Raw genomic sequence first — 27,848 nt, 5'->3', positions numbered from 1 at the left:
AATGCAAATGAAGTTGTCTTGTCAACAATATTAAAAGGAGTCCTTTGAACTTTAAAAATGTGCAGTAGAGAATATTCTTTGGCAACTAGACGTATTAAATTTATATCTTATATTTGTCTATAATATCTGATTCTGCATGGAGAAATTCTGAGATTTACAAGGCAAAGGAAAATGGTCAAAGACAATTAATATTTCCTCTTCCTCTAAACAAGCAGGGAAAAAAAGGAGTGGAAAAGAGTTAGGGTTCTCTATCTGCCCTGTATTTTATTCCAAAGATAAACACACCTGTTACTGACTGGTTATCAAGTCATTTGGTGACATTTCTTTTTTTTCCCCCAAATCAAATGGTAATTCTGCTATTGAATTAAATGCTATTAGCATTTTATCTGTTGCCTGTTGGCATTAGCTCAGTTACGCACCCTCCCTGGACTTGCCAGAAGGTATTTGAAAAAATCAGAGGGATGTTCTGAAGGAGCCAGTGTGGTGAAGAATGCTGCAGAAATCAAAGGTTTCCATTTGCAGGCTGACTACACCGGTAACCGAACAGCTTACATGTGCTCTCACGAGAAAGGAATAAGAATAAAGGTTGCATTTCCTCATGCTCCCCTACCTCCAGACCTAGTGCCCTAGCACATGGCTGTCCGAGATTTGCTACTGCAAGATAACAAAACCCAAGTGTAGTCACCGAGCCCATGAACTTACAAACAACTAGAGCGAGATCTTGACTTGAAACATAACCCTAACAAAAGCCTAACAAGAGATGATCTGGTACGATTCCTTTCCAGTGTATTTTACAGAGGTTACATCTTTCGGTTTGTTTTTACAGTCCATTGGTACTGCTTGGTATGCATCCATGAAACAGTGACAGATACTTCAGTTAGGAATATGAAGCTAGCTCTGCATGTTTTTAATTGTTTACACAAACAAAAGCAAATAGGAGACTGAAAAAAACAAAAGAAGTTTAAACTACATTCCCTACATTGTCCTGAGTGAAGATACTAATGCACAGCAAAGTTATAATTGAGAAAAAATGAAGATCAAATTTGTAAAAGGTCAGATTTCAGCGTACTACATTCGCTCTTCTGCCTTGAACTTTGTGGGGGGTTTTTTGTTTTGTTATTCAACTACTAGCAATAATGTTATCCTGAAACTAAAATAAGTTGAAAAGTGCATAAGAAGAATCAGCTCTAGGAATATTATTGAATATGTGTATAAATCTTTATATTTTGGAGACGAGAGTAATTTTTGTTACAATAGCAATAAGAAGTTTGCTTGAAATAAGCCCAATTATTGAAAAAGCTAAAATGTAATAGAACATGTTATTGCCAGTTAAAGAAAATGCTGCCAGTTAAAATGACTATAAACTTTGAATGAGTAGGAGAAAAATACCTACACAACCAAGTCCATGATGCAGAGATCCAATCTACAGTAGAAAGACATATACAAGTTCGTTAAACTTCAGAGAAACACAGTATTGTATCATAGCAAGTAAATACGTCATGGTCTTACTATGCCTAAATGCCTATAAAGTAAAAACAAATATATCTATCAATAAACACTGTTGGCTCTTTCCTAAATTCTTTCACACAATTACAAAGTATCTCAATAGAAGAGTACTTGATCCTATGAGCTCATCAAGGGCCTTTTTTTCTTAATCCCATTAAATTTACAAGGCCAAGATTAATTTTAGGATTTGGATTGCCACATGCCTGAATAAAACAGGCAGCAGGAAAAAATAATCTCCCACAGAAACCCATATATAAAGCTAAACCTCCAAACAATTATGGAAAATAAGGTTCAGATGAAAGCATAAGTGACTGTCAACTTTAGAATATTTTTCCCTTCTCCTCTCAAAAACATGAAAAACTTTATTAGTCTAAGAAATTCTGCTTTCTCTCTCCTCTGCTTCTTCTAGGAGACTCCCTCAAGCTTCCATTACTGGGAAACTGAAACAAATTAGTTTTGGGGTTTTGTTTTGGTGGTCCCCTGTTTCTCTTCCCCACAGGTGAGAATCCATAGGGAAAATCCAGAGATCCTTGCTCAATTTTGTTTTGTTTTTTTTTGTTTTTAAATCAGTTCTACTGCAGAAAAAATCCAAGGGCTGCTAAAAAAAAAAACTGATGGAAAACTTAGGAACAGGCAAGTCAGTCTTCCTTTGGCTTTGTTCTGGGCTGCCTTTATGACTACAAACATGTAGATTTTCAGAAAGTGACTCTATGAGCTGAATTCAGGAAAGCTGAGTATCCACTGTTACTCTTAACATTAGACACCACTGTTAGCATGTAAAATGTTGGTCTTAATGTCTCTGTGTCTTAGTCACTCAGCTCCTAAAACACAGGTAAAAACACTGTGTCTTCCTCTTCTCTCTCATTTCCCAACAGATACTTTGGTGATTAATTTATATAGTGAAGTATTTCAGGATGTTTCCCACAACAAAATGAGAGGTATCTTTGGAAAATAAATATCCAAATTACAGAAAAGGTGAAAGTGAGGAAGAGAATTTAAGTGAGCTGCTCAAGTCTAAAAAAGCGTTCAAAACCAGCATTATAATTGCTGGGACTTGATTTCCAGATAAGTTCTCCGACAAAATGACACTCTGTAGTTACACAGTCTCCTCTCTTTTAAACACTGGTACACAGAGCTAGCTGCAAGGCTGTGAGAGACACTGATATGAATAAGAGTTCTATTACTCTTGTAACTTATGGAGCCATAATTGATAGCATAAATGTTGAAATACAATCTTCTAAAGCATCACTTCACAGCAACACACTTCAATTCTCTTGAAACAAACATGAGAGATGCTTAAAATACAGGCATTTCAGAGCCTAATTTCAAAACTGTAAAGCTTCACAGGGAGAATATGTTGGAAAAATTATTAAAAAAAATTTAAGACTCAGGATCGCATCACTCATGAATACCAGACTGCAACAACAGATTCATCTGCACTGTGAATGCTCCAAAATTAAAAACTCTATAGAAAATTATTATTTTGACACTGTTCCCACTTTTTGCCATTTACCGGCCAGTTAATGCTTCTAAGCAACACACTTTTGTATTGTTCTACGCTGTACATTGTCCTACAGCTCTTTATTACTTAGCAACTGACAGTCAGGACAAAGCGAACTTACTGGTTTCTTTCCTACTATGAGTTTTTCAACCTTCTGGACTTGGGATACATGATCCTCATTTGTCTTCAGCTCCCGCTTGCGGATTCGCTCATAAATCCCAATCAGCATTTCTCGCGGGATATCTTCGCCATCATCCACGCCTGCAGAAGCCAACAGTTTTTATTACCAGTCTGGCTTTCAATGATTCGACTAACAACCCTAGCAGCTCTCCGCAGCACAGGCTTCTCAGCAAGGACAAGATAAGAACAGGGCAATCTTTGTTTACTCTGCTAACAGCAAAGCAAACGTTGCCCAGGACTGCTGACGTGCCAGCTTATGCTGCTGTGTTTCCGAGCTGCCAGTACTCTGGAAGCTGACATCTCCCGCGCGGCTCGGCGGCTGCCTTACCTGAGTGGCAGAAGTTACCTTACTCAGTACCGGAGCACTGATTTTTGCCCACACACTTACCACTCCCATACTTTGCCACTAAGGCATTGATTGGAATTACCGGCTAAGGTTTGTTATTTCATTTTTGTTTCACAACTCTAATCTAAAGCTAACCTATAAAAAGGGTAATTTCCCATGTAGTTTTTTTTAAAACACTTCCTCTGTTTTCGTGTCAAAGCTCAAATGAGTTAAATAACTCTTTAGACATTAAGATCTCCCTCCGACCTCAGAACAGTACAGCACGGGGAGGCAACAGCACACTTGCTCCATTTTGTTCCCTCCCCCAGTATTACTCAATACTCTGCTCATAAAATCATTTCTAGAAGAGAACCCTATGGATAATGTGGTAAAATTAATTTAACCAGTACTTCCTGTATGATTTCAAAAATAACTAATTTACTTTGAAAAAATACTTTCACAAAATAGCCCAGTTACAATGTTATTTTTTAGTACTGTGTGATTTTTATCAGCATAGAAGTATTCTAACAAGTGCCAGAGAGTCTTGATCCTGAATTTTTAACAGCTGTGGAAGGAAGCCCAGTTCCAGTAAGTGACTTAAAACCAGGTTTCCTGGGGGCAAGGAGATGCATGTTTACTTTTTAATAGGTTTTAGAGCAACAATCTCTCTATCTCACACTCAGGAACCAAAATATGATCTTTAGTCACCCAAAAAACTGCTCATGCAAAAAGTACTGTGATAAAACGTGGCTTCTTTGCAACTAAAACAAAGCAAAACAGCCTCCGCACACCAGCACATGTGCGACAAACCACCCTTTGAGATCCAGTCATTTAAAGTTAGAGGCAAGGCAGTCTGTTAGAATAATCCCTATAACAATAAGGAATTGTAGGCATTCAGGCTGGAGTTCAGAAAGAATATGACTGCAATATTACCGTAAGAGAAAAACATCAGGCCATTTTTTAAATCTCTTTGCAGACCTAAAGATAAAATCTCAAGACTAACTTAAACTTTGCTAAGCTAAAACTTCTACTAAGAACAGATCACTCACTGACGTCTTACACAGATTTAAGGAAATAAAATCAACAAACAGAAATTTCATTTTCAAGATCTGAAATTCCAGAACAACATAAGTATCTGCTTTCACTGGCACTAAAATGAAATTATCACATGCACACACGAATATAAACTGCCTTGCATCTGAGATGTGTCAATAGGTTTTTACATATTAAGCTCACTTTTAGATACCACTGAGAAGATGGCTGTTAAACAATATATTAATACGTGCTGGTGCCTGCAGCAGTGGGCCTATTCTGCTACCATGCTGCTACACCCAGCCTTACCCTAAGGAGAAACACCATGCACTAAGCTGCGCTTGTCCTTGTGTCTAAAAGCAGGGAGAGGAGGAGAAGGGGATGGCAACAACTGAGCAGGCAATTTTCCTGGCCTTTGCACAAACACACGATAATGGAACTATAATAAAAGCTGCTTTTTCCCCTGTGGGCACAGACTACCTTAAAGGAAAAGAGGGATGGGGTAATGGACTTTGGCCTCATTTTTCTTCTCCAGTGTCTGAGAATTCTTGTATGATAAGAGGTAAACGCTGTCTGATCCATTCGTCCTTGAACGCCCAGGAACAGCAGGAGGTATTGTATTTGCTCATGTACCATCTTTCTCCTCAGCTCTATAGTGAGTATTTTCTGTTAGGGGAAGCTGAGCACTGGCTGAATTGGTACTTCACAAAAATTTTTCTTTTTCCCCCAAAAGAACCAGTACAGAAAGATCTGAGATACAGATTTGGAGAAAAGGCTGGGCAATTTAACTACAGTTTTAGTCATGCCACTGGCTGGCAAATGGTTTCTTGATCAGAGGATATACCAACCAAGATACCAAAGCAAAATTTATTTACTGGATTCCCCAGTACCTTTCAGGAGGGTTCTGGAGTTAGGATTTTTTTTCTTTCCAGGGAATCTAAATCTTTATTTTATTTCCAAAGGTCGTCTTCATGGCACAGTGATTTCTGTTCCTCAATATATATATATACAGCCTTAGCGAGTGAAAGTTTTCTATGCCAACACCTTATATACAAGCATCTAGCACAGTCATTGATCTGCACCTCTGAGAACATGGAAAGCTGTTACCTAGGTTGGTAACTCTCTAACAAAAACAAGGAGACAGAAGCTCACCAGTCCCCTCTACATGTCTGCTTAATAAAAATAAAAAATTTATGCTTTTGAAACTAAGGAGGGAAAGAAGTTTCCTTTTAGAATAAAATTCTGGAAAATATTTGAGAACGCTTACTTGTGTGATTTTTTTCAGACTAGAGATCTGATATCCCTCTTAATACATTGGTTGCTATGGAAAAATCAAAAACTATCAACTATGAAGACAGCACCTCTATGAGAATTCATCAGTAAGCTTATGCTGTAGTGTACTGACGTAGTCCACTCTAGAAAACACGCTCCTCCTCTCACAAATAGTCTACAACATTCAGTGACTCTGATTTTATATACAGAAAGATGTACACATCTATAAACACACACACACATTCTTGGTAGAGTAACTTTATTGCAACAGAATTTTTTCACCTTCATTCGTGTGCATAAAAGTTGCTGTCTTTACGAGCTGCCCTTTGACTTTGTGAAGGTTGTCATTTGGCAAATTTCAATTATAGCTAAGAAACTGAGGCATTGAAGAGTTCTGAATACAAGGTAATGGTCACTTTTCAGCTACACTGTAAGAACTGGGAACAAAAGGACCTGACAGTGGAGCCTCTCCAGAAAGACAAGATAAAAATGAAAAGTACTATATGCTTAATTCTGTCTTCACTTTTCCAGAAATTACAACTACACCTGTAAAAATTACAGTGTTTTTAAAAGCCAAGTGAAATCAGAATCCAGCTCCCTGTATTTGTCTTTTCCCAGAAAATACATGGTGTCCCTCCAATGACAATTACAGAAAAAAGCTTTCATGAGCATCACACTTAATATTTGCTTACCCCTTAGATTCTTGACAAAATCTTCTAGCTTCATTTTGCGTTCTGGTTTTACATTTGGGCTGTACATATCTGTGTTTAACAGTATGATTGCAAAGGCTAGAATGAAGATGGTATCAGGATTTCTAAATTGTCTCACAACACCTGGATTGCAGATACAGTATCGCTGGCTGTAAAAAGCAAAGAGAGGCAGGGCTGTTAGAGCTATGAACTACTATCCTACTACCATCAAATAAACCAATGGCTACAATGCAGAGGCTGAGCAAGCTATTATTTGTGCTCCATACATAAATTTAGTTTTCTGCTCATGTATTTTCTTAAGCCAATCCTAGAAAACAAAAGCCTTCCACATTCTATTATATGCAAAATTTCACTTCTTAGAATAGATCCTGAGCTATAGTAACTTCAGTATTTCATTTTAATCAGTGAGTAATACCTACTGACACCAGGTAAGAATACAGTATTGATTTTAGCCTGGTGCTGCAAGTTGATTTACATCTCCTGCCCTGGATAAAGTAACTTGTGTTAGCATTAATAAGCTAATGCTCTTTATTCCACTATTGTTGTTTAATGAACAGCTTAATGAAAGGCTGACACAATACACATAAATGTAAATAGTTCTGTACTTTCACGTATGTCAACTATTTTATGTAAATACTTTTTTTCAATTAATGCCAGAAAGAACTTTTAATTGAGAAACTATGCTACATTAATACAAACAACAAATATGAACAGCACCAGCAAACAAAACTTGCTATTGTCCATTTAGCAGAAGCAGCACTGATGACGTGCTATACTTAAAACTGTATGTTGCTCACAAGGACAGTGCAAATAAACAGGGAAATAATGTAGATCTACTCAACTCCCCCAGTTCTCCAGTTTGACAGCTAGACAATAGCAGGTTTCTGGTGACTGAATAAATTATTTCAGCATCATACCTAAAAGCTTCAATGAGTCGTTCTACTTTCTGGGCTTCTCCTTGCACACGAATATGAGCCTGAAATTTCCTGAGTGCTTCGTCCAGTTCCATTGTTGAGAAGTCCATCTCATCCACAACACAGCTAGGATAAAAACATATTGCCATTTGGTCTTTTCATTTCTAACAACAGGCTACTAAGGAGAAGATTTTGATATAAGAAAAATCCTTCAGTTTTCCTCCCCTTGCAGCAGAATACCAATTCATGGAATTTTTAGAAATGCACAGCAGCAATTGCAATAACTGCAGGCAAACCATGAAGGAAGGATTGCAAAAAATAGATAAATAAAAAAGCATACATGTAAGCAGGTCCATATTTATTTTTCAACAGCAGAGCTGCTGGAATTACAAATGTCTGACCCATGAGACATATCATTGTCATGAATAATACTGGTTTTGTGCTTTCAAACCAATCAATTACTACTACTCAGTGCTTGTAATAGTAATAAATAATTATGCTGCTTGAAATACCAACTCTCAAACAGCCTGCAAAAAGTAGAATAACCTGCACCAAATGACTTTCTGTCTAGGAATGTGCTCACATGCTGAAGAAAAAAAAATTCATCTTGTTTTGGGACTCTAAATATTATTATAATTCTCATCTCCCTATCATTGCCATGTTCTTCAGTTAACATTTATGGAGAAAGAATTATTTTCTTGCTCTGTGATGACAAATAATTAAACACGAACCGGTCTAATTTAATCAACGATGGGAACTATGTCATTCTAATACTTTGTTTAAAGACTACTTTAAAACCAGAAGCTTATAAATTTCCTTTCTTTTAAACTTGGCTTTTAGTTTTTAAATAACCAGACACGAATCACTGCAAGCGACAGCACTGTAATGCAGAAACCACAGAAAGAAAGCACAGCCCAGTTTTAAAAGCTTTTTCTTAAATATATAGCTATACAATGATAAATTAGAGTAGTTCTAGTTTCCTCTAGTAACTTTGTAGCTACCATAAATTAATTCTAAAGCAATTTATTCACTTCACTTTGCATATTTTTCCTTTTATGCAGAAGTGCAAGGAAAAAGCAAGCGTGGCATTTCTCATGCTCTTTCCAATCCACACCTGAAAACATACTGTCAGTTCTGCAATAATGTTCGCAGTCTTCCTATCTATTGGAAGTTCTGTAACGCTCTCAAAAACTCTTTCCTTCTTCAAAGGGTGTAAAAGCACATGTGCAGACAAGTTGGAGTCAAACTGAAAACTGAAGTAATTAGTGCAAATAAAGACCTCCAGAAACACGTCAGCTAGCAAATCGCCTGTATGAGCTACAGAGACGGTAGATACACTGCCATGGTTAATGTTCTGAACTGGAACCAGTAGTTTTCTCTAAATATTTTAAAATAGTAAACAAAACTTTTCTAGTGGGTATGTAATGACCAAACATGGGAACAATACTTTGGCTAGATCTATAAAGCAAATGAAATCATGAAAGTAGTAAGTGCAGGCACACTAATGTTGCTAACAAGGGTCATAATGACAAAGAGAACATAATTAAATGGACTTCAGCCACTGCAGGAGATTCGGAGTAAATATGTACTCTGGCTGAATGACCACATCTGGGCTATTACAGCTACGTCTCCCAGACAAAAAAGAGCAAGAGGCAGCTGGGCTTCACCACTTCTAGACAGGCAGATAATTGGAACTTCTTCCCAGGACCTATCCCCTACTTACCACTTCTCCACAAAATTTAGGCAAGAAGAGTCTAACATACCATTTAGCAGGTCAAGGAAGCTTCCCTACAACTGCCTTAATTGTACCATTTTCCTGAACTCTTACAGAGAACTGTGTAGTGCAAAGAACTGAAATGATGAAGTCCTGAAAAGAACCAGTGGTTTAAATGAACATCCTCTTAAAATAAAGCAGCTTCTTTTTCCAGTCTACTTTGTATGTAAGGTTTAAAAAATGTATGAACAAACTGCTAAAAGTCTAATTTGCTACTTTAAATTTCTGTTTTTAAAACCAGTTTTTGTTTATCTAATCTTTTGGAAAAAGAACAGTTTGCATAGACCTTGTTGGCATATGCCTCTACACACCGAAATCCCTGCTTATCTAACATCTGAGCCATTTAAATTAAATAAAATAATAATAAATGATTCTGAAACTGTAATAATTAGTTTTATGTTGTTACTGATGAAGTCTTATGTTGCATATAATGTTATTTTGTTTAATTCAAGTAAATTATTACAGAGCTTGTATAAGGAAAAAGGCTTCTAAATAACAGACATACTCTACCCCAGTGAAATTAAAACATAAATTTAGAGTAAATTTATATGACTGCAGAGAATAAATCCTTGTAAGCATCCTGCTGGACCAGTATCAGAGAAACAGTAACTTAGGTGGAAAGTGAAGAAATAAATACATATTTATATGTTTTCTTTGTTAACCCATAGAGTCTGTTTTTCCCCTCCTTTAGAAGAATATTCACAAGTTATGAACAAAATATTCAGAGAACATTACCAACATTAGCTTGATGAAACATCTTACTCGAATATTAAAATATGCTTGCCTCCTCCCCCCATACAATACTCACTCTAATACATCCCGGTTGAACTGCTTTTGCCGATTTCCCAAAAATTCTCCAATCATCTGTCTGCTGAGACCTTTCCTTTGCAGGAGAAAGTGGGCAACACCAACCGGAGTGTCTGGCACAAAACCTCGCTCAATTAGGTACTGGACTCCTTTTTCAGGTTTTCTGAGGAGAAATAAAAATGTAAAACCATTTATTTCTTCCACTGGACCTAAAGACATCTGTTTTTTCCTTGCAACTCGACAACAATTTTGCAAATCCCATTTGACTGACTCAGAAGCTGGGCTAGTATAGTTTTAAGATCAATGTAACCATACTGTAGAGCATACTGTTCTCTTTTAATAGCATACCAGCTTTGAACCAGACCTTGATGCGTTTTTACACCTTTCCCTGCCTCATAACCCTTCCGAAGTATGTAAGCAGCTTCAGGCACGAAAGTCAAAGCACTGGGCAATGCAGAAGCCAGGCCCGACAGGAGCTACTAAAGGGCCCCGCGGCTGGAAGACATGTACCTTCCAGAAACACCCTCCGCCTGCAAACCCGAAACAGAAAGATCCCTCCCCACCTCCCCACCTTTCAAAACTTAAACTTATTGAACAAAGAAATATCGAAAGTGGTGTAACTTGAAAGTTGAGAACACAGAAAACAAGAAAAGAAACCTTAAAATAAGTCATGTGAAAAGAAGCAATTACACAGGGGAGCTCCCATCTTAATTTAAATTTTTTCCTTGTCCCTTACCACACCCCTTGCCCCAGGTTTAGCACTCAGACAAGCACCTTCCTATTTTCTGGCGTATTTACATCTCTTTATATATCACCTCCAGAGTTAGCTGTAACCATTTTCCAATCTCCTAAAAAAGCAAGCTACTCACTGAACATACTAAGCAGTGTATATTTGGGGCGGTGTGTGTGTGTGTGGTTTTTGGCAATAAAATCTACTGTTTAAAATGTCAAGTGCTGCTTATATTTTAAAATGACATATAAAAATCATCTCACAGCATGTGTTGTACACTGTATTTTTGACCAGTGTGACACAACAGATATCCAAAATTTCTTTTAACTATATTTACAGAGCCAGTAATTCCATCACCATCTTTATTTTGTAAGAAATTATACTAGAGTCCACCTGTAAAAACAAATGGTTCGTAGCATGCTGCATGAGCTGAAAGAAATCTCCTTTCTTTAGGCAAGCAAAATCCTTTTCAAAGGACAAGGTGACCTTACTGTTTTTATACAAGTTTGATCATACAATCATAACCCTTCCTCTGGATTTTTTAAATTGAAAATAACATTACTAATTACTTCACCACTCAGTTCTCATACTCATTTACATTACACTATTACACACTTAATACCCATAAAGTGTTAGATAGATCAGAGGAATTTATATAATTTAATGGAGTTCTCAAGTCTCAATCTCTTATCAGGCTTTGTAACTCTTTTCATCTGAAATAAAATGACACATACAAAGTTACTTTCTAAGTACAACCTTGTAAAACAATCTCCTCCTTACTCAAAAACTACTCTTTTTCTTAAAAGTCTTAAGTGCTATATTCAAATGCTTTTTTATTTGGATTTCAGAATTCTTCATATTTCTGAATTTAAATTGATACCAAACAAAAACAGGAATACTTTTCCCCCCCTTGCTAGTAAACTAAACTTGCCCACAAAATTCTGAGTGATGCAAACCCAGGAGAGTTTCCTTCAAGCAGCCATCAAGAGAGAAACCAAAGACCACTATCAAAAAGCCCAACTTGCTCCAAAGATCACCTTTACTTGAAACAGAGAATGCTGAATCATTATTTATTATACTACACCACAGCTTTAATTCTTACCCATTCCACCCCCAAAGTCTGAACATTTAACATCATCATGAAGGGGACAGAGGACTTATGCAGGGCCAGTTCCTATGGAGTTGTATTGTTTTACACAAGTCGGAGGGTATGATTTTTCACAAAAGAAACTCTGCTTCTGGTTCAGCAATATGAAATCCCTTTATTCAAATTAGCTTCATATGAGACTAGGTAAGTCTCCAAAACAGACTTAAAAATCCATTGAGCTACTGGAAGCCAAAGGCTCTTTTCCCTTCCATTCTTTCTTCATGGTTAAGTGAAACAGCATGAGGTTATGCAGTCTAGGATCATTTGGAAGTAGCCCTATTTGTTAGAGAAGTTGTAATAGCAAAGAAATACCTGAAAACTCGAACTGTAGTAACACGAAAGCAATACCTCAAGCTCTAAACCGTAAGAATGGAGACTTCCATTTCGCTATCTGGTAAATCAAGCTGTGGCAGCAGTACCATAAACGTCATCAGAGCAACAAACCACAATAGAGAAGCTAATCAGGCAAACTTAATTTCTTACTAATTCCTGTCCTCTTCCACTGCATTTGTCAAATAAAGCTCAATAAAATGGCATTCTATTATTTCAAAATCTGTTCACCAAAAACTAACTCTGAACACTAAACCTAGAGAATACGACTCACATCTAATAACAAGCCTTTGCTAAAAATACCGAACCCAAGAATTAAAGGGCTTATCTACAGAATTCCCACTACTTCTTGAGATGAGAACTGAAACTTTCTTTAATATTACTTGCATCTTTCTTGGGAGGTTCTGATAGTCACTGCTGTAACAGGGATAAAGGACTTCTTAGAGCAAGCAATTGCAGGGTAATTGCTCTTAATGACAGAGCCTAGGGCTTCATGTGGTCTTTTGGCACCTCACCCCCAGTAATGATAGTCTACAGTGCAGCACAGTCTAAAGGACAGCATAAAGGAAAAGCAGCCAGAAGCAGCTCGTACCAGTCTGAAGTTGTTAGGGTTTCACTGGTTTAGCAAGTCACAGTCTATAAGTTTTTTGGTTTTCCTATTACCAAAACAAATACTATCTGGTTCACAGGAGAATTCTGAAGATTAAAGGTTACACAGGGGTTTTCATAAATGAAGTTCTAAGCAAGTTTCTGTGACTACAGCTAGGTATTAGGTATCAAAGGAAGAGAAAATTTCTTATCCAGTGGGTACCTCCTTAGCTTCCCATTTCGTTCATAAATGCTAATTTTGGTCTCTGGTTTGGTAGTCTCTAATTTGCCAATGCAATCATCTTCACACTTGTAGTTTTGATGATCTGAAACCTCAAAGTCATTCAATATTTTTAACCAGATATTTAAATTTAATATGAACTAAATTTTTTTCAAACAGCTTCTTGGGAGAACAATCTCCTTGTATCAGCTTGCGAGCTAGGGAGATTCAGGGGATTTTATTGCTGTTTTGGGTTCTCACCCCTCTATGGATCGACATTATCTTATGCGACAGAAGAAGTATTTAGTAGAGCCATGTGAATTTATAAGAGCATTCTGAGCCGCTGAACGTCTAATGGAATCTTACTTAAAACGTCAAGTTAACAACAGTTTAAGAGAAAAATGCATATAAGGATGCCCTCCCTCTCCTTTAACATAAGAAATATTATCCTTCTTTGGGATTTCAGAGTAATCAAAGAACTAAGCAACTCCATGGAAATTTAAGTCAGCCCCCCCAATATCTGTAAACTTCAAATATTGGTAAGCATGAAGAAATTGTCTCCTAGATGTACTGAAAGGGCAAATAGGTTGTGGTGTTGGTTATAAGTAAACTACCAGAAAATAATTTGCTACTTCTCAATGAAAGGCAAAAAATACCATGTAGCTGACAGGGTTTCTAGGAGGGCAGGTTTCAAAAGACAACACAGGCAAGTGGGGATTCTGGTGCTGGCAAAAGCAGCTGGTTTTAGTTGGACACACTTTCTTCTTCACCAAACCTTAATTTTCCAAAAGAAGGGTAGGATGGGGTGGGGGGACATGACAGAGTCATGCACTTGACATGAAATGGGATGACAGAAAGGACAGAGGTCATCCTCACTTCTGCCTACTCAGATCTGAGAGTAGGTTGTTTTGTACCTGCAGCTTAGTCTCTTGTGATTAGGCAAATTCCCAGTGACGGCTTGTTAATTACACCTACCGATAACAGCAAATATGAGGCGGCTATAAAAAGCAACAGTGGAACCTGCATAAGCAGAATACTCATTTTCAGATTCTAATTAGCTAATATTAAAATACATCATTCTAAAGCTAGCATCTTGCATATCTGATAATATACATATTTATAGGACTTTCTGTATTTACAGGACTGCTACAATGCAGTCACTTCGAAAATGAAGCTAAAAATACCTCCCATCTCAGAAAAAAAAAGAAGTATCAAAAAGCATCTACTGGAAGGAAGAAGAAAAAAAATCAGACAGACATAAAAAGAAGTGGAAAAGATATTTAAATAAGAGATTTTTCAGATGCTGCAAAAAGGGCTAAGGAATTTGCCTGAAACTGATTTTAAAAGACCTTTAGGATGGCTTAAAGCAACATTTAAGTGAGAAACACATAGGTGGAGAAAGTCATGCAAATTTCAAAATAACTGATCAAAACAGTACAATTTAATAAGTATACTTCTTAGATAGTACTGCTCATATCCAATAAAAAGTTTATTTTTGTGTCTTTCTGAACAGATATTAGATCCTGCAGCAATTTTTGAAAACTGAAAACTTTAAAAGGAAGCAAATTACAGGAATGAACACTACAACGGAATTACACGCAAAGATAACAATTAAAAAAAAAAAGTAGCCCCCGAACCCCAAGAAAATAGTAAATTCCTGCATATCATTTGTTTCCTTTACTCCCTAAAAATCGTTTACACAGGAATATCTAGAAAATTCAAAAGGTGTAATACTAGCTAGAAGGAAGTGGCTTATTTACTCAGCAAGTTCTGCATGTATTCTGCACGTATAAATTCAGTGGAAGGTCACATAACTTGCTGACATTTGTGTAGATCTCAATAGAGCAGCTGTTTGTTGGGGGAGCATTTATAGCTTGTGAAGCTGACAGCTAGAAGAGTTGTTGCTTTTTTTTTTTTTTTTTTTTTTTTTTAGGTGGCAGGCAAATTGAACCTTGAAAAGCCACAAAAAGGTCAGTATATTTAGGACTTTAGCTAATGTAACTGATGTACTAGGCTCTTCTAAAAAATGAACTTTCCTTTGGGGAGTACAGGAAGTAGGAGAGAAGAAAAGAACAATAAATAGGGAACACCGAAGTCTGTACATTCTCAAGAGAAATGTCACTTATTTACAAAAGGTGAAAAAAGAAGGTATTTTTTTAGTAGACTAAAACCCACAAGTATCTTTATACAGCAAACATCACATTCCTAATGTGTTCATTGTCATGAACGAATTAGTAAGGAGTGAAGTGATCCTGACATCTATAACGCTGAATGCATCACCATTTGTCTCAAGTCGCTTTTACCTGGTTTGAGGAACCAACGGCCATCTCAGGATACACGGCATCACACTGATTTAAACCAGAAGAGAATTTGGCCCACAAATCATCAATCCACAATGAAAATCACCAACTAGCTGCTGCAGAAAATCTTATTTGCCAGTGATTAAAAAAAAAAAAAAAAGCCCTAGAGTTCCATGAATTACTAAATATGGACTCTCAAAATCATGCAACTCCAGTCACTGGCTGGATGTTTCTTCTGCTTGAATTCTGTTTTCAGAGATGCTCTTGACACCAGCCAGTGTTTGTGAAACACTAGTGTAGAGCAGGGCATGGAAAGATGTCAGGCAGGCCGGAAAGGCAGAGTCAGGAGCAGGCACACGCACACAGCTACTGCTCCAGCCAAAAAACAAGGCATGTGTAGAAAGTCACCATATGCTGCTGCTGGATATAAAGTAACACCAGATTCCAAGTTAGTCGCACATGGGAAATATAGCTTTGTGTTATCTGAATATTCAAATTGTTATCTTTCAAATTGTAGGAATCTTTTGCCAAAACATTGCAGTGAATTTGATAAGTGAATTTGGTAGCTGGTAAGAAAGAGATCAGCAGGAACTTAGCTTTTACTGTTATCTGCCAGACTTAATGGTAGGGTCAATCTTACTGCAAAAGAAATTAAACCGTAGTTTGGTCAGCACTTCAATGGCAGTGCCTGCATTCACAGATGTCTCTTCCCTCATTCCCGTTGCTGATTTAGGACTTCCTGACAAGTTGAACTAAGAGAAAAAGTGGTTTTGGTTGTTTTCTTATTTGTTGGGTTTTTTTGTGTTTGTTTTGTTTTTTAAATCCAGACAAGCTCCCCAGGTAGCTGTTAAATCAGCTGCACTACTGAAGCCACAGTGGGGCTGAGGCACCTCTGCAATGGCCAACAGCGAGAACAGCCTGCACTGCCTCCAAGAGCACCACACAGCAAAACCACACGACAAAGGTGGGCAAAACCTTCCCAATTTCTGACTTGCTAAACAGGTAAAGCTTACACGCATCCAAAACCACTTTAAATCTTTGTGTTTCCTTTTAGATGTTCAAACAATAACCGAGCTGTAAAACGGCAGCATTAATAAACAAGTGAGCACAGAAAGCAGCTTGCCCAAGTCTACATTTCCAACATCCAGCAATGCCAAAAGTAGCCATGGAGGTAAAATAGGGGTTCATTCACACAATGTAAGCAACCATAAACATACTGTTCTTAGAGTCATTTGAGTCAGTGGGGATAAAGCTAGCCTGAGTCAAAGTTAGAAGCTTGGTGAAGCATTTAGGAAGAAATTCAGTACCCCTGAATGGCATATCTATGCTTTTTAGTTTCTCCTCTACATTTAGGCACACACACACTACTCTGAAAGGACTTTTAAGTGGAGAGAACCTGAAAACAAGCAAAAAACAGAGCTACAGATTTTGCTTAGAGGCTGTCAGCACTGCAAACAGAAACAGTTCGTAAACACGCTGCTGCCAGGGAAATCTTTTCATGTTGGGGTTGCGGAAACCAACACAGCTACAACGCCAGCCCTCTCTCCACAGGAAAATAAATCTCCCTCACCTTTGATATTAGAGACCCCATCTTGAAAATATTTACAATTCTCACAAAACAAAGCATTAGTTCGACACTGAAATCTAGTAAAATCTTGCTTCAGGGACACCTTTTTAATAGCAAGAATCTAAAACTTCTCTTAGTACGATTTAAGAGGTCAGGTTTTTGGGTTGTTTTTTTTTAATATATATATTCGAGGTGGCAATAAGATGACCTGAATACTCTTCTAATCTTGGCAGGGAGCTAAATTTTGTTTCCATGGTTGTACTTTACTTTTGCCGAACACCCTACTGCGGCAGCAATGAAGCTAAGAGAATCGCTAAGCCTATTTTAAACCTTCTGTGAAAGAAGAAAAAGACCCAACATCCTTAAAAGGCTAATCAAACCGGTGCCAAAACAGCTTGTCAGAGTTCATTCAACAACACAGCAAGGCAAAAAGGGGACTGAAAAAGTAGAAAAACTGTCTGGAAAAATCTGTTCTGTGTCTTCCTAACGTTACAGAATTGTTTACTGAAGAGAAAGAAGAAGTAGGTATAAATTGCATCTTCTGGTAACTAAAATGGGTCCCTTGGTCAGGAAAATAAGCAAACAAACTGCACATTTCTCATAGCTTCTCTGCATCTCCTGAATCAGGGAGACAGTTGTCCACAATATTTGGGCAGGAGGCCCAACCAGGGCCAGGGCCATTGTAACCAGGTTACTGGGAAAGGTTTCTCCCCACTAAATTATTAAATATTCATCTTCTCCGTAACTTGCCTACATTCATGCAAAACAAACAGAACAGCACCACCACAGGTGTGAAGGTCACAACTTGCTTTCAATTGCAGCAAATTACCTAGCGTAATGTCTATTTGGTGAAAGCTCATTTATACTCATGTCACTAAAACAAGTATTTACTAGGAAGTGATCTCAGTGCCCACTGTTATTTGGTGTGGGAGGGAGATAAAGAGAGGAACCTCTGCAGACATCTTTTTTCAGAAAATTGGATAAACAACCTACCTAAACAGTTCTACTATTACTTTCCATGTGATCAAGTAGTTTATTTTAGATGATAAAGCGCTACAAAATTATATATTAAACAATATGACCGCTGCTGAATGTTTAGGCCTGTCCGAAAATTATCACCTGAATCGGATTACAAAACTGTTTAGAGTGTAGGATGTAGCTACAGGGTCCAAGCAGACTAACTCCGGGTTATTCCAATAAAAGGGGATAAATAGAGTTTAAAACTACTCCAGAAATACAATTCTTCTGTAAGAGAAGCATCAGCCTGGAGGACCAAAGCAGTCAGTGCCATTAGGAGACTCACAAGGTACACCCTAAGCAATTGGCAAGGCAGTAGCTGTACACGTCCGGGCTAGCAAGAACAACCCGAGTCATCATGCTGTAGTAATTTTTGTAGCTCTTTGTTATTTCCTCTCTCAGTGGTGGAAAGATTGAGCTATTTTGCCTCCTCTTCCCTCCCTACAAGAAGGAAGGAAATATTTTACTGAAATAAATGGACTAAAACACTCTACTAGGATTTTCTCATCCTCCTCTGATCCCATTGCAACTCTGCATTTCTCAAACAGTAGAGGAAAGTTTGTAGCATCCAGCAGAACTAAATACACTTCACTTGGAGACAAGAGCACATGAGAAACCCGCAGGCTCTCTCAGCAGCACCTGCTAGGATGGAGTACTGCTTTCATGTTTACCCAACTGTAGTCAGAAATGAGCAACTAAGATGACTATGGCCTTGAAGTTGAGAAACAGACCCTGTCTTAGTGTTTCCAGTGTCCCTGCCCTAAATTCTCTTTCCACACCCTCACCCCTAGTTACACACAACAGAAACATTTGAGCTTCGGTTTCTGAAACCCTGCTGACTGCAAATCAGAAAATACTGACAATCGTGTTTACTTCAAAAGGGATCCCAAACTGGCAATGCAAAAAATCAAAGATCTTCACATTTTTCATCTATAGACCCTCCATACTGCAGTTCAGTAGACAGCTGATTATTATTAAAAAGGAGATAAGAGGTGGTGCTGTCTTCTCTTTCCCTTAAATCTGCTTCCAAAGGTCTCTATGGAGCCTTCCCAACTTGCTATTCACACTGCTCTCAGCATGCCTGCAAAGGCAGCTGGCCACATTTTTCATTCTCAAGATCTGGTCACTTGAGATTTAAAGGGAGAAAACAAATGAATTAAAATTCTGGCTTCCAGAGTCATATCAGCTACTCAGCCGCCCAAGCCAAATCCCCTCATTCAGACGGTTATTTTCTAATAACGGGCTCTGCCCTGAGCAGGCATGCGGGCACTGCCGAAGCGACCCGTTACCCATTCCCGGCACGCAGCAGCGGGCGGCAGCCGCGTGCCCCGAATGTCTAAGGGCAGGCGGAGCTGGCGGCGGCCGATGAGGTAATGCCGCTCGCGCCGTTCCAGGGACGCTCGCACACAGCTAGTGCTGCTCACACAGCCGCCTTCCAAAGGCTAGATTTGCCTTCAGCATTTGGTAGAGTTTATACTCCCTTTTAATGACAGCAAAGGGAATCCTTATGCCCATACTTGAAACCAGCACTTAAATATAGTATTGGCTGAATTCTCACAGTTATAGATTTCAGCTGTTTTTTGGGCAGGACATTATGGATGCTAAACAAGGCACCCAGTTTGGAAAAAGGGGGACAAAAAGGAAATGGTCCGCAGGGAGAAAAACACAAAACATGCACAGAACAAAAGCCACAGCTTTTCTTCTCCGGGTGTTCTCACACTTAGGGCTAAACGTTTTTAGAAATAATGAGAGTCATACTAGAAACATTCTTCTCTTCTTACTTAACTCCTCTGCGTGTTAGAGGACAAACTACATGGAGCGCTTTGATTTTAATTTTTGTTGGAACTGTCTGTGGCTGAACAATCTGCAGTCCAGATGTTGTAACAACAGTAAAGTCCCCTTCAGCATATGCTGAAAATTTCAGGGATAGCAAACAGCTCTCTGTTATGAAATCCTGAACAAGCCTCCTGTCTTTCCTTCCCTCTCCTTTTTCTATAGGATCCTTCCAAAAAAATCACACAAGAAACATGACTTGCAAAGATAGCAGAAGTCAACTGACAACACAAAAAAAAAGAGAAATGTTCAAAGGTAAAGAAAACAGTTTGATTTACACCTTCTCCCTCCTACCTGATACACTCTTACAAAGTCTAAGACCATTAGAAATTTTTTCCAATAAGCTTTCAACTTAAAATTCTAAGGGGGACTGTCTAAAAATATGTGTTTTCAGACCAAACATTACAATGCTGAATGGATGACATGAGAGCTGACTAAAAGCTCATACTGAAAGCATGCTCAGCATCTCAATCAAGTGAAATTCATGAGGCATGTAACAAGTGTAAATGGAGGAACATCAGATTAGTAGGTTTATTACAGTATTTAAGCTAGTAGCTATTTGTAAAACAATTTTTTTTAATATCATATGGCAACTTTTAAGGATTTCAAATGGACAAAAGTCTCACAGTACTTTCTGAATGTAACCTTCAACCTATATCTAAATGTAAACGATGGAAACTATATACATATATTGAACAGTTAAAGGTCTATGGAAAAGCTGATGACAAACATGCCTTCTCACAAATATGACATTATCTGTCAAATTTCCAGCAAGAATTTCTCCAAGAGTTGTAATTCACAAGATTCTATTTGGTATAATCCCACCTGCACTTAGCAAAAGACAAATTCCTCTTCTATCTGCTTAGCAAAATAAAGAAATACTTAATATTCCAGCAACTCTAGGCATGTTTTAAGAAGTCTGTACCTGGATTAATATCCAAGTCATATCACTAAAGATTTTTAAACTTAAAAAAAAAATCACCCCCATCACACAAAAAATGAAGAAGGTAAGGTTTTCAAGGCTTAGAGGTCAAAAGATGATGCATCATTGCATAGCACAAATACATCCCCATACCTTTCTAGCCCTGTCAAGAAATCCTTTGAGAGAACTTTGAAAGAGTGGGAACTCTGATAACAGCTTGTTATTAAGGAAGCTACAGAAAACACTTCAAAACAGATAAGCTGTAATGGACAGGAGACATGCAGGGAACAGTTTTCCATATGTCACTACCTATTCCAGAAATAAAAGAGAACAAAAAGGGGAAAAGGCATCTGGGAAACTTAAGAGCTGTTATACTGTAAAAATATTTACTGTATAGCCTAGCCTCCATTCTAGTACTGTGCTGCAGTGTTACACTCATTTACCTCCAAGACTTACATGCAACATTAGGCTGTAAAACCTTCAAAATACCACAAAAAAAACCCCTCCTCAACAAAATTATGCAACAGCATAACAAAAAGCACAAAGGTACAGTGAAAGTGGTACATAAGCAATACTTTACAGCCTGTTTTCATGGACAACATCAGAAATTTGCAAGAGCAACAACACTAATAAGATTGGCTGAGATGGAAAAAAATTAAACCACCACATGAATACTGACAGATGAGAGGACACTACCAGTGTCTTCCAATGTTTCGTATCCCAAGGGAGATACTACACATGATCCCAGTCCCTGCCAGATTAACAAATGAATCTGAGAAACAAACTTTTATCTCCCATATTTTACAATACTGGGCATAGTCGCCATATATTCTCAAAGCACTCCAGTGCTGCCCAAGTTGTGCTGAGAACACTTTATTAATAAAGAATGGGTGTACGCATGTATGTCCCCCGCTGAATAATCACTGCGCCACACTCCAGCCCATACCGTCTGACTGGGTGTGCCATGCTTCAGTGCGAGGAGTCAGGAATCGGGGCCAGCGTTACCAACAAACATTGCCCTGCTACTCACACCTCAGAGCCACAAATAACTGGAAGGGCGCCAGACTTGCTGCCACTGTATGGGGTGGCACAAGAGCGGAAAGGGATCTGGCAATATAGTTCTTCCTATGTGTGCACAGCGCAGCACAGAATTAGGATCTGCTGCTACTGAGGGCAAATTTGACGCAAGGATAGGACGTGTTTCTTCAGACCGCTGAGGTTAAACCATCCCGTCCTATTTAATCTGTTGGAACTATCAGTGCACCAGTAGCAGAAGAGAACCTGAATATCCTACCATATTGGGCTGCAGTAACTGGTAAACCTGGTATTTCCAGACTGCAGTCAAAACAAACACAAGAACAAAATCAGTCCTCCCCACCCCCCCTTTTTTTAAGCAGCAGTCAAAAGCCCTCTTGAAGCCTTGTTCATAAGCAAACCAGTCTCAAAGGCTGGATTTGCGTGGGCAGGGTTGGGATCCTGCAAAATAATCTCTTCTAGGTAGTGTTTTCCTCCTGCCTACAAGGAAAGAATGGTTTCTACAGTCATTTCTCCCAGACCACATCCCTTTCTGAGCACGCTGAGGAAAATGCCTAATTCAACACAGCTGCATCACCAGGCTTCCCTGGGAGCCCTTGTACTTTGGGCACGTACCTGCAGCCCTTCCTTTCGCAAGGCAATGAATGTTAACACACAACCTGGCAGCCTACTGGCAGGGGATGTTCACTACTGCCATTCAAAAGCCTGAGTACGTACAGGAGCTGCTGTCATTTCTTCTGCAGAAATCATTCTGTTTTGGTGATAGCAGATGTTCTGGTAGAGTGGATACCACAGAACATCTTTAAAAAATACACTTTTAAAAATCAACACTGAGGTCCCAAGTTGAGTGCCAAGTTATAGTTTGAAAAAAATTCTATGATCAAGTGATAAAACTGATAAAATATGGTATCCACTTTACCTAGAGTTTTCTTCTCTACTGTCCTGTATTCTCCATTCTCCAATGACCTTTGAGCTACAAATATTTTGTTATGTTACTAATGTTTTGTTTTTGTAATGTAAAGATGGCAATTAAGTGAACTAGACATGCTAGAACCAGTCATGCTTAACTTCTATTCCACCCATAATCAGCTATTCTAATAAAGGGCCACTAGTAAGAAAACTGCACTTTGGCTTCTGAAAATTATTATTGTGAAAGGAAAGCCAGAAAAATCATGAAGTACCTCCTGAAATTTCAATGGTGCAAGGGATAGTGACTTTTCATGTGTTTTAAAACCCTACTCTTTCAACACTCCTAGTGAACTAAGCAAAAATATTTTCTCTACTAAAAGTCAAACATTTACTTTCTTCGGTTCTAAATTTTTGGTATTTCAACCAAGCTTCATACACCAGAAAGAAATGAAATGATTATTTGTTAATTAAGGTTTGGGATTCTTAATTTGTGAGAAAGATTTCAAAGATATGATAAAATTAACATGAACTTCTTGTAAAAGACAGCTCTAAAATTTCCTCTGCTACATACAAACTTCTGGAAAAATCTTGATTTCTCAAAATAGGTAGCTTCCAAAGCTGCTGCTTTTCAGTTCTGTGCAGAGTCCTTCCGCATGGGTGGAGCACACATCCTCTCAGGAACTCACTGCAGAGATTTGTACTCCTCCCTCACTATACAATCATAAACGTGTCATGGATGATCACCTGATCAAAAGACATCCCAATGATTTTGCTGCACTGACTCGAACACTGGAGAGTAGATTAAAAAAAGCATCTTATCACATTGTGGGTACACATCTGGTCACACGATGGGAAGCACAAGCAGTTTGCAACACAGGACTGAGTGAGGAAGCACACCGTTCTCATACACGATGCTGGGCAGTTGCATTTTGGTCACGTCATGACAGAGACTGAGGAGATGGGACTGATTTGTGAAACAGTCCATTTGACCTGCAGGCCAACTTGGCATGTGTGTAACAACGAACTTCAGGTTGGACAATGCTCCTTTTCGTTGTCCTACATGCGAAATAGCAGACTTCAAAGGAACTGGCATCTTGGATGTGACTTATTTTTCAAGAAATGTTTGGACACATAAGATGCTATGACATTCCTCATATGCTGAGAATGATGGGCTAATTTATATTATTTGCATGCTGCTCAGAAATTAATTGAAACTAAAGCAACTATGCAGAAAAGATTCTTCACACTGAAAAACCCATCACCTGTAAATCTCTTCGAGTGCCCCAAAACAATCTATATCTCTTTAGTTACTTCAAAAATGCAATTTGTAATCCTGCTTATATACTCTCATATTCTCCTTATGAACTTTTTGAAGAACAAAGCTTCAAAAGTTTTCCCAGCTACCTTTTTGAAAGGGTATAGATTCATGCTCTGTCAGATTCTGTGATGGTTTAATACCTGACACAGCAAAAAGGGGAAATAAAGCTATTAATGAAATGTCACAATCCCTGTGGACTTGAAGAGCCACAATTAAAAGCAAAATATGTGGGTTAATGGGGGACTGTCTGAGCTCTCACCAGAAGGTATTGAGAATCTTCAGTTCTATATCAATACAGGAGACAAAACAGGGTGAAGGGAATGAAAAACACAGCAGAAGATCACGTATGGAGCTGCTGCCTGGAGTTCTATGCAGTGCTATGTTTTAGAATTCACTGCTCAGAAACTGCAAAAAGTCATCTCCAAGCCAGTCGATAGCTATAAGTATAAAAATATATATACATTTTTTAAAATCTATTCTCCAGCATTCAAGTCAATGCAGAAAGATGTCTTAGATGCCTTTCAGTCTCCTCTATTCTTTTCTATTTTTGGTGCTTATTTTTCACTCTCAGCCTCCTACTGATATGACTGGGAAGCATCTGACAATTTCCAATGCTCTCATTCATCTCTGCATGTTGCTTGAGCACTTTTTCCATTCACCCTTTTCTCCTCCACCTTCTGCCATTGACTCAAAAGACTATATTATCAAGCCTGAAGTTCACTGATCATAGACTGTTTAAGTCTTAATTACTACATAAATAATGAGCAAACACTAAATATTTTAAACATCAGCCAGACAGTACCAGCACCTTCTCCCTCCACCACCAAAGGGTGTTAGAGTTTTCAAATACCCTAAAAAAGCAAACTGCCATAACTTCCTGCCCAGCCTACTTCATGAGCACAAAAAGTTTGCAAAGATCCTTTGACTTACACACTTCCAATTGGTCAAAGACTCCTAAAAAGGCCTATTAACTTCTTTTACAAAGATTTAAAAACAAACTTGAAAGTTTTCACAGCCAAACTTGCCTGATCCATATTTAGTATTGTAATGCATAACCTCACATTAAGGCATCAAAAGACTTAAATTATTTCCAATGTTACAACATATTTATTATATGATGAACCACTGACCTATTAATCCAAACAAAACAAATCACAGAACTGCTAGCTGAAAAGGAGGGCTGAAATTACTTAAGTTGTAGGAAATTGTGAGGCAAGGTCTATGGCAACACACTGTGAAATATCTCCTAGCTCTTCAGAAGCTACACAGTTTTCATATAGAGATCCTGAAGTACTCAGCAGAGAATTTTAAAAGCTTCTACAAACAACACTGTGAGCTGCCGACAATATTTTGAAGAAAAATCAGAATGAATTTTGTCACTCAGCATCTCTCATCTGAGTGTTCTGAGGAGTTTTAGAAGCGCTAGTGCCAGGATAAGTCTGAGGAGGCAACTACATTGAGCCCATGCTAGAGGCAGGGACACTGGCCTGTGAGGCTTCAACAGTGCAGTGAAGAAAACACACGGAGAATTCTAGTGCCAAGCACCTACCCATTCTTACCTTCAGATTATGACAGTTCAGATGAGATCTACGCAACTCCAGTAATGTGAATAGACAGAGTTTCAGAAGTGTATTGTTTGCTACCCTCTGTCATTATATTCATGGTTTTCTACAGCCATACAGCAATGCCAAAAATATTTCAACAAAATATAAAGAAGCTCAAGAAAATTACTTTATAAGAATTTTAAACTCCGTAAGTGGAAAAATTAATAGACATAGATAGAAATATATATTCTGTGATAATGCTGTATTTAAAATATTTGGCATAATATATTCAGTGCATTGTTTTTTCATATCAAAGTTTTGATGAAATCTACTGAACAAATTTCAGGTCCTGCTTAAGTTAAACAGGTAAACTCATCTCACACTGCTTGTTATTTTTAATGCCCATATGACAAGCTTCCCACACCTACATGACTAGGGCAGGAAGAAATCTTGAATCTATTCTATTGATTCTACAAACATCAAAAATAGGTCAGGATGAAAGAAACAACTTTCAACAAGAAAGGATCTGATCCTTTTTAATAGTTTACTATAATACAAAGTTACCTTTTTTTTCTTCCCCCTCCTGCAAAGCAGATTAACTGTGAAGATGTCTACTTTACTTGCAAGCCCCTTTAACATGAACAGTCACCACCAGCAGGCAAAGGAGCTGTTTGACCTAATGGCCTATTGCATTGTCTGTCTATTCTGATCTTCAAGAACAGTTTTTTTCTTTTTAAGTGTTACTTCTTTAAACATCTCCCACATCTCCATTAAAGGAATGTACTTTTTCTTTCTTTCTTTCTTTTACGGAAAAGCCAATGTCAGACTGCAGTCTTACTTATCTGACACAAGTTAAACATTCTTTGTCCAGTGGCTGCAATTCTACCAAACACAGAGAGAAGGAGGAAACACTGTACTTACTTGTTAAAAAGGTTTAGTCCAATTCTATAATGGCGTTTCCTGATAACATCATTACTGAAGGCAGGGGAATCCCAGCTGTTACGAGTTTCTTTGTGGTATGTTTGTTTGCTCAGGGTTTGTTCCCTTAGGCTGTCTCTAGAAGAAGATTCTGAGCTGCAATTTATTGTATCATTAGAGTTGGAAGTGCTGTTGATGCTGTCATTGTCTCCATCCGAATAATCAGACTCCGATTTGCTTTGCCTGTTTGCCGTGCCATTAATAGCTAAATGACTATCTATAGGTCTAGGCCTATGTCTTGCCTCCTGTTCCTCTCGGGATATAATCTTGGCAGGAATACTGTGAGGGATGTGTTTTGGGCTTCCTTGTTGACTAGTGATTCCTCGGTCATACGCATTTTGTCTCTTTAATGAACCTCTCTCTGAGCGATCACTCAAGTCCACTGAACTGTCACTGGGTGGCTCTATAGTTAGCAATGGCAGATGATCCATTCTCATCCTCTGTTCCTGACATTCCAGTGAAGGGGTGCTCCTGCAGCTTGTATCAGTGTCTATTTTATCATCTTTGTGGGTCATGGACCAGTACTCTTGAGAAGAGTTCACTGATCGGAGTCTCAAATCAGATTCTGTGCTGGATGGTCTATCCACTGACTGGGAGAGGGGAAGGGGTGGGGATAACTCTTCCTCATCGATATATAATGTAACATCACTGTATGATGCTGTCATCTCATCAAGCTTCCTGTGATCCACATTATGGATTGCTGGTTTAGTTTGAGTACAACTATCTCTTTCCATTTCACGACTTCTGACTTGATCTGGAGTCTGGACTTCATCAGAATGAAGACTACGGCAATTTAGTGCATCATCAATAGACTCTGCAAGAGATTTCACTTGCCTGGAAAAAGCATCCTCCAGTTCTGTTATAGCATCTGCAAAATCAGTAGATGCTGCTGGAGACTTCATTGTAGCTGACTCTCCAAGGTCACCACATTCAGATTGTACCAGGGATCCCAGTTTTGACCCGTCATTTGTAACAGAAACTTGCTTTCCTTCAAAGTAAGAGCTGTGGACTTTCTCAGGTCCTTCAAAGGAAAACTGCATTCTCATATTGGACAGCACAATGCGTCTTGACATGCGATTTTCAGACATAGAACTTCTAAGACGCTCAAAATTTTTGTTCATCTGATACTGGCGAAAAGCTGTTTGTATAGTACGAGCAGCATGTCTAGTTATGAGACGGCCTCCATATTTCCGTTCTAGCATTTCCACCTATAAAAAGGAAGAAACATAATCGCTTTGTAACTTGATGCAGGTTATAACTCGGCAAATGTCTTCAAAGTATGATTTTAAGATAAATCATTCAAAAAATGATTTTAAGATAATTTTCAAGAACTTTTCATGTTGGTGTATACTGTTTTTGAAAGTAAAACCATGAAGCTCCAGACTAACA

The 27,848-nt window shown here is 38.3% G+C and overlaps 1 protein-coding gene across 8 annotated transcripts in view; it reads right to left on the bottom strand.

The window, feature by feature from the left end:
* IQSEC1 (IQ motif and Sec7 domain ArfGEF 1) overlaps window positions 1-27,848 on the bottom strand; it is a 379,636-nt gene that overhangs the window by 21,663 nt on the left and 330,125 nt on the right. For all 8 annotated transcript variants that reach the window (XM_067303830.1, XM_067303829.1, XM_067303823.1 and 5 more), the window contains 6 exons: window positions 26,403-27,667; window positions 10,023-10,184; window positions 7,444-7,566; window positions 6,509-6,675; window positions 3,129-3,268; window positions 1,394-1,423 (listed from right to left, as the gene is read on the bottom strand). In XM_067303830.1, the coding sequence (XP_067159931.1) occupies window positions 1,394-1,423; window positions 3,129-3,268; window positions 6,509-6,675; window positions 7,444-7,566; window positions 10,023-10,184; window positions 26,403-27,667 (1,887 nt within the window). The remainder of the gene's footprint in view (window positions 1-1,393; window positions 1,424-3,128; window positions 3,269-6,508; window positions 6,676-7,443; window positions 7,567-10,022; window positions 10,185-26,402; window positions 27,668-27,848) is intronic.

The sequence above is a fragment of the Apteryx mantelli genome, chromosome 12 (assembly GCF_036417845.1).
Source record: "Apteryx mantelli isolate bAptMan1 chromosome 12, bAptMan1.hap1, whole genome shotgun sequence".
Taxonomy (NCBI): Eukaryota; Metazoa; Chordata; class Aves; order Apterygiformes; family Apterygidae; genus Apteryx; species Apteryx mantelli.
This window is presented reverse-complemented; position numbering and strand designations above follow the sequence as displayed.